We start from the raw sequence: 12,656 nt of genomic DNA, 5'->3' as shown, positions 1-12,656 counted from the left end.
AGGTTTGTTGTGGTCTGTCATGGATGGATGGTTGTGGGTGTAAGAGATGAAGGGGCAGATGTTCCCCCGTGAGCATAAGAAAGGCCTGAGATTAGTTCAGAGAGTGTCCTAGGAGACCCCAGGGGCAAGGATGAAGGACAGCCAGCTCTTAAAGTGAACCAATAGTGAAGGGCAACTGGATAAACCAAAGCACGGCAGGCCCCCACAGACAGATGGTACCAGATATCAGAGGTCCCAGACACTTGTGCTTTTGATACTCTAAGGGGTCCCTCGGGCGGAACAGCCCTGTCTGGGAATGGGAGCGTGCCTCAACGTGCAAATCGAGCTATATTCCCATTAAGGGTCCTGCATTTCAATTTTGTCTGAGTTTGTATTTGGGGATCCCGATCACACACCCACACTTGCACACACCCATCAAGACAAGTGATGCGTAGAAAAAAACGCAGTGTTAGCCAGAGGTGTCCTGGAGTGACACAGCTCTGGGGAATATTTTCAAATATTCTTTCCATTTTCCGGGGTTTTACATGGTCTTTAATGAGGATATGAGAAACGGGGGCGGGGGAAACTAAGAAGAGTCAATATATATATTTTTTTAAAAAACAAGAGTCAGAGATATTTTTCAATGTCCCTTTTTATGTATTCTGAGCTTTCACAGACCCGTCAATGAATTTTCTTAAATGGGAAAAATCACTCTCAAGGGAAATTTCTGTTTATTTTTAGTTTAGGTTTTCTGGTGGGGAGGGACAAAAAGTGAGTGGTTTCTGTAACTGGATTGTTTGAGTATATCTGATGAAACCTGTTACCAGGAATGGTCATCTGCCCATTTCCAGTCAGAGGACAGAGTCCTGTGCTGTCCCCGCCTACATTTCACAAGCCTGGAGGAGGGTTTGCAGGATAAATAGGCAGCCGCACCCGGGAAACTCCCGCATCCGGGCAGGCGGCGGCTCTGGATCCACTGCCCACATCCCGCTCTCGCAGGCAGGTAATCCGTGATGCTCCCACACTGGGAGCCAAGGGACCCCTTTCCCAGGGTGGTTCTGGCCTCGATCAGGGGTCGGTAGGGCCTGAGGCAGGAGGGAGGCGGGAGGACGTGTGTCTGATGTTGGGAGGGTTCTGAGTCCTCTGAAGACCAGTCCTCTCTCTGGGTCTCAGTGTTCATCCCGCAAAGGGAGGGATGTGCCACGAGGGCTTCTGGGGGCATTTCTGCTTTTGGGTCTTTGGGGTTGAGAGTCGAGCCAGCTGTGCCCCATCCAGCTGTGCATCCAGCGTCAGGTCAGAGCTCCCCCAAGGGCCCTGAGGTGTGTCTCCTTGCCTGGCACAGGGCGCTGCCCTCAGAGGGCCCTGGGGATGGAATTAGTACAGTGGATCCATCTGGGCAGAGGGTGTGGGGTCTCCAGGGGGGTTTTCTGGGCTCCACTGTCTCTCCAGGGACACTGGCAAGCAGACAGGAGCTGAATCTGCCCAGCACTGAAAAGACAGATGGCTCAGAAACAGAGCCAGCCCTCCAACCTCGCCAAATGCTGCTTTGGTTGCTTAGTTGCTAAGTCGTGACCAACCCTTTTGCAATCCCATGACTCTAGCGTGCCAGGCTCCTCTCTCCATGGGGTTCTCCAGGCAAGAATACTGGAATGGCTTGCCGTTTCTTCCTCCAGGGGATCTTCTTGACCCAGGGATCAAACCCACATTCCCCGTGTCTCCTGCATCGGCAGGTGGGCTCTTTACCATCCGACCCACCAGGGGAGCATCTGGCTAGCTATTTTTCCAGGAAGAGTTTTGGGGGAAAACATTTAATTCTTTGTGAAAGAAACCGTTGCATCAGCTCTGCATAAACAAATTTTTGGCATAATTGATCGCCCCTGTCCTCAGGCTTGCCCCAAGGCCTTTCCCCTGGGCTTCGAACGAGACTCAGCTCAGGCTCCTCCCTTCCACCTCCTCCTCTCCTTGTCTCCCCCCTCACCACCCCAGCAGTCCTCTCTCCTGTGAACCCTGAGATGAGGGGCAGAGGCTGCAGGGAAACAGCCGTCTTTGCTGAGGTCACAGCTTTGACCTCAGTCTCTCCTGAGGCTTCTGGGCAGTAGCTCTGTCCTCTGTCCCCAGGGATCACAGTCTGGCTTGTAGAGTCCTAGAGAGGGTGATCAGTACAGGGGGTGACACATCTGGAACTCCCTTTAGGAGCACAGCACCTTCTTCCTGTATGTTACCTGAGCCAGTCCACATGTTGGACGGAGGTGAGAACTGAGGATCAGAGAGGTGCAGTCACTGCTCGTCACCACACAGCATTCACAAGAAGCCAAAATGAAATCCTCGACCAGGTCTCTGAGACTCTGCTCACCCTGCTTCTCCCCACCAGGAGGCCTTTCCAGGTTTTTGATGGAAACACCCTCCATGTGTCCATGTGGCAGGGGCTGAGCAGAACGCTCTGCCCTCCTTGTTCTTTACAGCAGCCCTCCTCAGGGCAGCCAGGCTACATCACGGCTCCCGCTGCCTGTGGCGGCCTCTCTCCTGAACCCTCACTGTGACCAGGCACCTCGACGGGAGAGCCTCCCTGAGGTCACACCCTTGTCCTCAGAGGCGGGGAGAAGTGCTGTGTCCTCTGATCAGTGCAGGGCTCCTTCCTGGAGGGACAGAGAGGGGGCACGGTGGGAAAGGAGCCCTGCTTCCTAGGCCCTCTGACAGTATCAGCTCCCGGGAAGAGGGAGATGGGTTCTCACTGGACAGCACCTCACACCCATCACCAGCTTCCCCGCCCTGGAGCCAGGCACCCCAGGCTCCTCACCCCCACTCCTCCACTGCCTGCTGTGTGACCTTGGAAAAGCCCCTTCCCCTCTCTGTGCCCAGTCTCTCTACTGGGGAAATTGCTAACGATCACAGCACTTGATCAAAGGGTGAGAGGGAGCCCAGAGCCACCTCGTGTGTGTTGGGAGCCCAGGAGGGTGCCTACCCCTGGGAGGTCCCAGAGCAGCAGGGCCAAGAGAACAGAAACCATGGGGGACAGGGGGTTGGGACATCATCTGACATGTGGAGACTGAAAGGAGCTCTGATTTTCAGACATGAGGGCAGAGAGAGTGTCCCCCCTCCTGGCTCTGGGGCTCCTGCTGGCTGGACTCTGCTCCAGTGTCCACTGCCTCCCGGAGAATGTGACCCCAGAAGGACAGCACAAAAGGACGTCTGTGGATGACCATGCATTAGCCTCCAGCAATACCGACTTCGCCTTCAGCCTCTACAAGCAGTTGGCTTTGAAGAACCCCAATAAGAACGTCATCTTCTCCCCTCTGAGCATCTCCATAGCCTTGGGCTTCCTGTCCCTGGGGGCCCGTGGCTCCACCCTGACGGAGATCCTGGAAGGTCTCAAGTTCAACCTCACAGAGACCCCCGAGACAGAAATTCACCGGGGCTTCCAGCACCTCTTGCAGACGCTCAATCGACCCAGCAATGAGCTGCAGCTGAGCGTGGGCAACGCCATGTTTGTGCAGGAGGAGCTGAAGCTGCTGGACAAGTTCAGGGAAGACGCCCGGGTGCTGTACTCCTCCGAGGCCTTCCCCACTGAGTTCAGCGATTCCAATGCTGCCATGAAGCTCATCAATGACTATGTGAAGAACAAAACCCAGGGGAAAATTGAAGACTTGTTCAAGAACCTTGACCCCCTCACGAAGATCATCCTGGTGAACTACATCTACTTTAAAGGTGAGGACCTGGATTGGGGTTGGGGCAGATGCACCTATAGTTCTCAGGCTTCAGAATCATTTCTATCCCCGCTCAGCCAACTATGTTGCCAGCAACCACTATAGAGGTCTCCTCGTGGTTTGGGGGCTTAAACACCAAGGCCCACTCTGACCATAGTCTTTATCTATTTTAGCTTTTTCCAAATTGCTTTTCTCATTGTAGGGCAGTGATTCCCTTATGTGAGGCGGAGGGATGCTTTTTTGTTTTACATTTATTTGTTTGACTGCCTTAGTTCTTAGTCGCAGCACGAGGGGTCTTTCGTGGTAGCAGGCAGATTCTACAGTTGTGGCAGGCAGGTTCAGTAGTTGTGGCAGTCTGGCTTTGCCTGGAGGCGTGTGTTATCTTATTTCCTGACCAGAGGTTGACCCGTGTCCTCTGCACTGCAAGATGGATTCTTATCCACTGGACCACCAGGGAAGTCCCAGAGGGAGACTTTATTCTTAGTTAAACTTGCCTGCCTGCCAAAAGAAGGAGAGCTTTCTTTTCAGATCTATCCCGTGGGGGATGGGGGCTCCAGCTTCCTCCCTGATGAGACACTTTAGGACGACTCAGGAAGGCCTTGGCTCTGCACACTGCAGGCTGTGTCAGACGTGGGCTCCCTCTAAACAGACCCGGTCTCTGGGGGTTGAGGTGGGGCTGGTGGCCATCTTCACAGTATGACAGCCTCTGAGCAGCCTGGCCATCTCAAGATTCTTCAGTGGATGCGCTTCTGATATCCGGACGCAAGACCACATCTGGGGAAAGTCTTGGGGTTGGACAATATCTGGGCCACAATATCTTCTTTTTTTAAAAATTCATCTATTTTTTAATTGAAGGATAATTGCTTTACAGAATTGGGTTGGTTTCTGCCAAACATCAATATGAATCAGCCATAGGTATACACATGTTCCCTCCCTCTTGAAACTCCCTCCGGGGCACAATATCTTCCCAGCTTCTAGCTGGTCCTGTGCCCAGTCCCATAGATAGCAAGTTGCTATGACACACGTCAGCCAGGAGACTCATAAGAGGCAGAGTGAAGGCAGAAAGATTTCACCCAGGGAGCCAACAGTGCAAAAGGGACTCAAAATAGATAAGGCACAAAAAATTATCATTGAATCATGAAATGGTCAGGTGTCTAAGAGACCCTAGCTGTGGGGGACAAGTTAGCCCTGAGTTAGGGGCTCCGGGATAAGTCCAGGGATACCCTTCCTTCATCTGTGTTTTCATTTGTAAATCAAGGCACGGGGTGGCTATTCCTTGGAAAAGGAATCCAGGCATGACCTGCCATGTTTCTGTATCTCTCATGCTTTCTTCTCCTAACAACCTACTCCATCTTGAGAATTTCTCTTCTAAAATCTCCTCCCCGGGGGCATGGCGGCCAGCCCCTCTCTGTCTGCTCCTGCCTCTCCCCATGGGGACACAGGCAGGGATGGAATCAAAGAAGGAGGTGGGGATGGATACACACTCCATGAAGCCCCAGAGCCCTAATCTCCCACAGAAGTCCCTGCCTCAGCGAGAGACTCATTCTCCTGCGTTGAGACATCTGTTGACCCCGCCCTGCCGTCCGGGTCCCCATGTGGCTCCTGCTCCAGTTGGGCTCACAAGGCCATGGGGACGTGTATCCTCCCTACAAAGCCAACAGTTAGCCTCTGGTCACTTGTTCCCTTGAAGGACCAGGAGGTCCCATATCTCCCCAGGCCCAGCCTCATCCCCATCTCTCCCTTGCCCTCCACATTTCCTGTTGACTTTGCATGTAGCAAAACTAGCCAGCTTTGTTTCATGCCCCCCTTCTCAATCCTGACCTGCGAGGTTCACCCCCGTCCCTGAGGGCTTACCCATCTGCCCAGGTGTATGTGCACAGCTGGCAGGCCCACCCCAGAGGCACGTGGTGTGGGGCGCTGCTGGCGCAGGCAGGGCTGAGGAGGGAGAGACTTGCACTCACAGACTCCTCACCTGTCTGCCCGCCTCCAGCCAGGTGGCAGATCCCCTTTGACCCCAAGCGCACTCAGCAGGCAGAGTTCCACGTGAGCGAGAACGAGACAGTGCAGGTGCCCATGATGAACATTGCCCTGGTGATCCCTTACTTCCGGGACGAGGAGCTGGGCTGCACACTGGTGGAGCTCACCTACACCAGCAATGACAGCGCCATCTTCATCCTCCCCGACGAGGGCAAAATGCAGGACCTGGAAGCCAAGCTGATCCCGGAGACGCTGACGAGGTGGCGAAACTCCCTGCAGCCCAGGTGACTCCCCAGGGCCTAGAGCTGTGGGTTCAGCTGCCATCTTGGTCCTTCCCCCTCTTCCTGGACTCCTGACCCCCAGCAACAGGGCCTCAGGAATGTGTGGGACTGGAGGCAGAGGTGGGAGAGCCTGTACTGAGATATCCTTGCCCTTTGCTGCCTGTGTGGCTCTGAGCCTGATTCCTTCTGTAAGATGATGACATCAGAGGGGACAGGGCCTTCCTCTCACACTAACACGTGCTGTATCGTGAGGCTCCTCAACAAAGCCCCCAGCACGTGTGATGTTGTCTCATGTCCCCACCTCTTGGGTGGGGGAGCAGATGGAATTGTATCAGCTGAGGGCTCAGGTGAGATAGACACTGATAGTCAGCTTTGCACGGGCTGCACATTACATTCATTCATTTATTTAACCAACCATTCAGCGCTGCTGTCACAGGTTGATTGAGAAGCTAGTGTGTGCCAGGGACTAATTATGCTCTGAGGGTAGGTCAGCAGATAGAAGAGTAAATTCTCTGCCCTCGTGAGCTTACTCTGTGATTGACATAGACCTATGAGAAATAAATGTAGTGAATAATTTGGTGTGTTGAATGGTTAGAAAGGGAGAGACAGGGATAGTAAAGCAAAAAAAAAAAAAAAAAAAAAGAATGAATGAAATGAATGAATGAAAATTGGACCCAGAGGTATTTTGTGATTGTAACTAGGGGGGCCCTTAGTGAGGTGAGGGACCGAGCCGTGCAGATGTGCTGGGAAAAGCCTTATTGGCTGAGGGAACAGCCAGTGCAAAGCCTCTGTGGCAGGAGAGAACCTGGTGTGGTTGAGGATTAGTGAGGCCAGAGCAGAAGAGCAGAGGGAGGGAGGGGAGAAGCTGGGAGAGGTTGGGGTCCTCAGGGAGGACTAAGATCACTCAAGGCCTTGCAGACCCTTTGACTACCCCACCGTCTAAGGAAAATGGAAACTCATCACAAACAGTGAAAGATCTGAGTGATGCTTTAAAAGGATCACCCAGGGCGCCGAGCGGAGAGCAGATGGCAGAGGACATGCATGGAAGCAGGGAGGCCACCAGGAGCCCAGGGGGTCACCCAGGGGAGGGCGCTGGGGGCTGGACCAGGAGGAGCAGGAAGCGTGGGGAGGGGTTGGGCTCTGGGTATATGGAGGGTAGATACACAGGCCAGGAGGTGGGATTCAGGAGACCAATCTCAGGGGCACAAGGGGAGAGGCAGTGCTGGGCCAGGGTCTGCAGGGGCGGGTAGGGAGGGGATGTGGGCAGCATGAGGGGGCAGGGGTGCCCCAGACCCAGAGTCCCACTCCCAGGCTCACACTCCTCCCGGCCACTCCCTGGGCTTCTCTAGGGCTCAGCTCCCTGCTGCGAGGGGAGAGGTGTCCTTGACCCTCTGTTCTGAGTGTGGGATGGGCAGACCCAGGGGGGATGGATGTGGGAGGCACTTCAGAAAGCACAGGGGACTGGAGACCTCCCTGCATGTGAAGTAGAGGCTGCAGCCCTTCCCGACTCCTGTCCAGGGGACCTGAGGCTGTGGGGCTCCTGACTCCCAGCCCCCCCTCCCTGCAGATCCCAGGAGACCCAGGAGAGGGGACCCCCTCACCCTGCCTGTGCTCCCTTCCCAGCCCTTCCTCCTCCAACCCCAAGAGCTACCACAGGGCAGGGGCCCAGTGAAGAGCTGTAAATGGAGAAAATACTCATCAGACACCTTGATTTACAAGCACTGAGGGGACATGTATCTATACATTGCTGGCCCATAACGGATGCTCAGTAGGAATTTATTGACTCGTATATAAAGGAGGGAGGAAGGATGAATGTAAGAAAGAAAGAAGGTAGGTCAATGAGGAGGAATAACTACCTCCCTGTTACAAGGGACCCACAGTTTAGGGGGAGCCTCAGTCTCCTCGCATTTAGCATCTGTCAGACCAGTCAGCATGGTAAGAGTCTTAAGGGAAGTGCAGACAGAGAGAGGGAGAGGGGAGCCGGGGGGTGGGAGACAGCATCTCTCACTCCAAGAACCTGCTGGCGGCTCTGCTCAAATGCAGCAGCCTGTCTGCAAGGAGCTCACTGGGAAGGCGAGACAGAGACTCTGAATTGGGTGATTCAGGCTCCCCAAGCCCTTGGATGCAGCCCCCAGCCCTCCATGTCCCACTGTTGTCCCTGCCAAGCCCCTCGCCTCCCTGCATCAGCCCCTCTTTCCTGCAAGTGCCTCCGCCTGCCCCGGGGCCTCCTCTTCACCCAGCCCACTCCTTCCCCTCCCCAGGGACTCAAACTGGATGCCACCTCCTGCAAGAAGCCTTCCTGGTGACCCTGGTACATCCCTCCCGGTGCTCCGCCATCCCCCTCCCACTCCCCCCAGCACGGTCTCCCAGCAGCTGTGGAATCCGTGTTGGAGAAGGGTGATTCCTGAGCCCTGCAGGCTTGCAGGGGAGAAGCAGGGCCAGGTGGGGGCAAGCCCGCAGCCCCTGCCTTGGCACACTGCCCTGAAGGTGAGACAGCTGCAGACAAGAATGCATAATGAAGGAATTAAAGAGAGTTAGCCCGAGGAATCTGGAAACTGAGGAAAGGAGTGCTTATTCCAGGGAGAATGCGGTGGATGGAGACGAAACCCAGGAAGACCTAGCTGAGTGGAGGAGAACGGTGAGCACCGAGTTGAGTAAGCCATCAAGTTTATTTTCTCACCTCCTAGATTGATACATACACTCTACCTGCCAAAGTTTTCCATCTCCAGCGACTATAATCTGGAAGACACCCTTTCTGAGCTGGGCATCCAGAAAGTCTTCACCTCTGAGGCTGACCTGTCAGGAATCACAGGTGTCAGGAACTTAAAAGTTTCCCAGGTGAGTTTTTAAACTTTGGACATTTCATCTTCCACATGGGAACTTGAAAGGTGACAGCCAGGCAGACCTCTCGCTGATCTTGAATTTGCAAAACAACTACATTGCTCATTACTCAGATCAGTTCAGTGCAGTTTAGTAGCTCAGTCGTGTCCGACTCTTTGAGACCCCCGTGGACTGCAGCATGCAAGGCCTCCCTGTCCATCACCAACTCCCAGAGTTTACTCAAACTCATGTCCATTGAGTCGGTGATGTCATCCAACCATCTTATCCTGAGTCGTCGCCTTATCCTCCCGCCTTCAATCTTTCCCAGCATCAAGGTCTTTTCCAATGAGTCAGTCCTTCACATCAGGTGGCCAAAATATAAGAGCTTCAGCTTCAGCATCAGTCCTTCCAATGAATGCTCAGGACTGATTGCCTTCAGGATTGATGAGTTTGATCTCCTTACAATCCAAGGGACTCTCAAGAGTCTTCTCCAACACCACAGTTCAAAAGCATCAATTCTTCAGCCTTCTTTATGGTCCAGCTCTCACACTCATACATGACTACTGGAAAAACCATAGCTTTGGCTACACAGACCTTTATCGATAAAATGATGTCTTTGTTTTTTATATGCTGGGCATTACTCAGTTACCCTGCCTGCAACCCTCAAGCTCAGGGGAGCTGGGTTATAACCATCTTGGGGGCTGGTTCTACCTTCTCTGTAATATATTTGAGGATAGACATCGGTCTTTGGAATGTGCCTGAGGTGGAATCAGCTGTAAACCCCCATCCCTTGCAGCACATTTTACTGCCTATGGGATAAATTATTAAAGCCCTTAGTCCTGAATCTTGTCATTTTTAAAAGACATATGATAGTTCTTGGCTCCTGTGCGGTGCTCAGCAGAGCAGGTAAGAGGTAATAGGTACTAACAATGGCTCAGGGCCATCATGATCAATATACACTGAGAGCAGGAGAGGAGAACACCAGGGGTCCTGATACTGCGATCTGAGAAGGAGAGAAGTCAGAGGGAATGAGGGGGCGGGTGCTGGGCAGCCCTGCAGGCTCCCCTGCACCCACCTGCCAGAGGACCTGATAAAGCAGACACAGGCGCTATGGGACTTTGTGGTCCAGGGATGGGAAGCCAATCCTAGGCAAGGGGGCTGAGAGGCATGTCAGCCGGGGCAGGAAAGAAGCAGAAATCAGTGCTCGCCCATCTGCTGCTTCGACGTGGAGGGACTGTGGACAGTTGCCTGCAAGAAATATGCCTCGATCTGGCCCCTCCCCCTGCACTAGGGATTGTCTGGGGACAGCAGAGTCTCTGGACTCAGACAGAGGGGATTCAGATCAGGGACCCCCTGCTCTTTGCTTCTCTGACCCTGGGCCCAGGACTTACAGCCCATTTGACTGCGCTTTGCACAGCCTTGGGTCATGTATATGTGAACCAGCTGACAGATTTGTTGGGAAAAACAAAGTTGAAAAGGTGGACAGCATAGTGACAGGCCAGTGGCAGAAGGTGGATGAATATCAGTTCCCTTAGAGGCACTCAGGCAGCTGCTCACCTCCTGCCCATCCTGTCTCTGATCGGTAATACTCTGCTGTCCCCATAGGTGGTCCACAGCGCTGTGCTGGACGTGGACGAGGAGGGCACGGAAGGAGCTGCTGCCACGGGAGTACAAATTATCCCCCTTTCCTCACTTAAAACCATTGTGCGTTTCGACAGGCCCTTCCTGATTGCTGCAGTTCTCAAAGACACCCAAAGCATCATCTTTTTGGGGAAAGTCACCAACCCCACTCAAGCCTAGAGCTCAGCTCTGAGCTGTGGGTGCCCTCTCTAAGGAGCAGGGTGCCCAGGTCCCTGGGTGCAGCCTGGCCCCTGGGCACGGAGGATCCACCCTGCCTGTCCCCACCTGCTCACCCCTGGGAAGGTGACAGTGACGATGCTGGGGCTCCACATGCACAGGGAGTCTGTGTCCTGGTCACGAGGAGGCTCCTTCAACAGCAATAAATCACCTTCCTTGGACTGCACTCCTTCGTGTGTGTCTCTGCCCTGATCCACCTGACTCCACGCCCTGCTGCTGCCTGGGCCCTGAGGTCAAGCACCCAGACCTCCCCACCCCTGGGCCCCTCTCCTTTAGACTCACCAGAAGGCCCAGGAGCAGGCTTTGTGCCTGTGACCAAGCCCACTGGCCCGCAGGCCCAGGACAGGGAGGGGCCCCTGCTGCCCACTTCCGGGGGTTCTGGTTCCAGGTCAAGGTTCACTTCTTCCTCCCCAGGGCCTGGGATGTGTCCTTGTGCTCACCTGCAGGGGCTCCAGCCCTGACGTCTTCCAGCACAGCCCCTGGACCCTGCCATCCCGCAGCTGAGCTGGGCCTTTCTCCCTCCAGATCACCCCTCTGCCTCCCAGCATCCCTACCTGGGAGACCAGCTACTTGCAGTTTCCCAGCTGGGCTCCTCCACCACCTGATGCGTTCCACATCCTCCCCTGACAGAGGCAGGGCTGGACCGCGGTTAGGGGGTCCTGGTGACTAGAGTGGAGATCAATGTGCCTTGGTTAATCAGGGTCAGACCATGAGCCACAGCCATGGGCACAGTGGCCAGGAGCCATTCCCGAGAGGCCTCCATCCTCTGGGGTCCTTGGTATGGAAGCAGGGGCACCAATTGTCATTGGTGACTGTGACAGCAGTCACCATGATCAGTGAGCCACGGAGCATGTGCTCTGCGCCAATCACTGTGCAAGTGCCTCAAGATCCCGCCCCCTTTCAGCATCACACAGTCCCACCTGGCGGGAGGGGCAGTTTACAGGTTCCCACTCACCGAGATGGAAACAGAGGCTCAGGAAGCTGAGGGAGCTGCCCAAGGCCCAGCAGCTGGTAGTGCTGGAGTCAGAACTGAGCCCAGAGTCTTGTGGGGTGAGGCGATCCCTGACCAGATGAGAGGGTCACAGTGCAGACGGCTGGTCTGACAGAAGGCCAGGTACCTTGTGCACCTGCTGGAGCCCCCTGACCTCCCCATGCATGGCTGTTCTCTTTCCCCAACCCGGGGTGGGGATCTGGCTTCCTGCACACCGGTCCCTGGAATCCAGAGACATCACAGGTCTCAAGTCAGCTGGGTCTTCTCCACCTGTGTCCCCTCTGCCCTCTCTAGGTGGCACCCAAGCCCCCATCCTCCTCTTCCCTGCCACTCCTCCCTGCCCCCGCCCCTCTGCTGCCTCCTAGGCTCATGCACAGAGCATCAGTCTCATCAGACCCTCTCAGAGCCCCTCCTCCAGCTGACCCCTCCTCAGATCCTCTTATCCCAGAGCCTGACTTAGCCCATCTGAGCCCCTTTTCTCATATCTGGTCTTGAACTTGCAGGGAGCTCCCGAGGGGGTGCAGGTGTGGAAAGAGCCTCCCATGCAGGTGGGTCCTGGAGACCTGGGCTCAGCTCCAGGCTCCACTGCTGCACTGGGGCCTCACCACCTTTCTCAGGGCACCCAACCTCTCTGGGCCGCTCCCTCCTCTCTGTGTGGTTGTGTGAGAATCCCTTGTCCCACAGCGTGTGTACTAAGTAACTTCAGTCATGTCCAACTCTACGAGGCTTCTCCCTCCATGGGATCCTCCAGGCAAGAATACTGGAGTGGGTTGCCATGCCCTTCTCCAGGGGATCTTCCTGACCCAGGGATAGAACCTGTGTCTCTCACGTCTCCTGATTGGCAGAAGGGTTCTTTAACACATCCCAGGGTTGTAGGAAATCACAGTGATCATGAGCCTGTCCAAGACCTGGCTCAGACCCTAAGGAGGCAGCTGGTTTTATTCCTGTGATGGTTCTGAATTGGCAGGTCTCAGGGGGACCCAGAATCTATGTTAGTAAGGGCCTGAGCTGACCCTTGGATCCACGGAGTCAGCCACTGTCACCCTT

The 12,656-nt window shown here is 54.8% G+C and overlaps 1 protein-coding gene across 2 annotated transcripts; it reads left to right on the top strand.

Moving 5' to 3' along the window:
- Positions 1-928: 928 nt before the first annotated feature.
- On the top strand, positions 929-10,778 carry LOC138095177 (serpin A3-6-like). 2 transcript variants are annotated; one of them, XM_068991172.1, is made up of 5 exons: positions 929-982; positions 3,049-3,684; positions 5,674-5,944; positions 8,629-8,779; positions 10,367-10,778. In XM_068991172.1, exons 2-5 carry the CDS (start codon positions 3,051-3,053, stop codon positions 10,559-10,561), a joined length of 1,251 nt encoding a protein of 416 aa, XP_068847273.1. In that variant the 5' UTR covers positions 929-982; positions 3,049-3,050; the 3' UTR covers positions 10,562-10,778. The 2 variants fall into 2 exon arrangements, with proteins under 2 accessions (XP_068847273.1, XP_068847274.1); XM_068991173.1 differs by having other exon boundaries at positions 945-978.
- The last annotated feature ends 1,878 nt before the right edge of the window (positions 10,779-12,656 follow it).

The sequence above is a fragment of the Capricornis sumatraensis genome, chromosome 19 (assembly GCF_032405125.1).
Source record: "Capricornis sumatraensis isolate serow.1 chromosome 19, serow.2, whole genome shotgun sequence".
Classification (NCBI taxonomy): Eukaryota; Metazoa; Chordata; class Mammalia; order Artiodactyla; family Bovidae; genus Capricornis; species Capricornis sumatraensis.
Note: the sequence above shows the minus strand (reverse complement) of the source record. Positions and strands in the feature narration are given on the sequence as shown.

Excerpts from the sequence above, each read along its gene's own strand:
- LOC138095177 (XM_068991172.1), top strand. The coding sequence starts at position 3,051 with ATGAGGGCAGAGAGAGTGTCCCCCCTCCTGGCTCTGGGGCTCCTGCTG. Across the intron at positions 5,945-8,628 it reads CGAAACTCCCTGCAGCCCAG|ATTGATACATACACTCTACC; the intron begins GTGACTCCCCAG and ends CTCACCTCCTAG. Across the intron at positions 8,780-10,366 it reads GGAACTTAAAAGTTTCCCAG|GTGGTCCACAGCGCTGTGCT; the intron begins GTGAGTTTTTAA and ends CTGTCCCCATAG.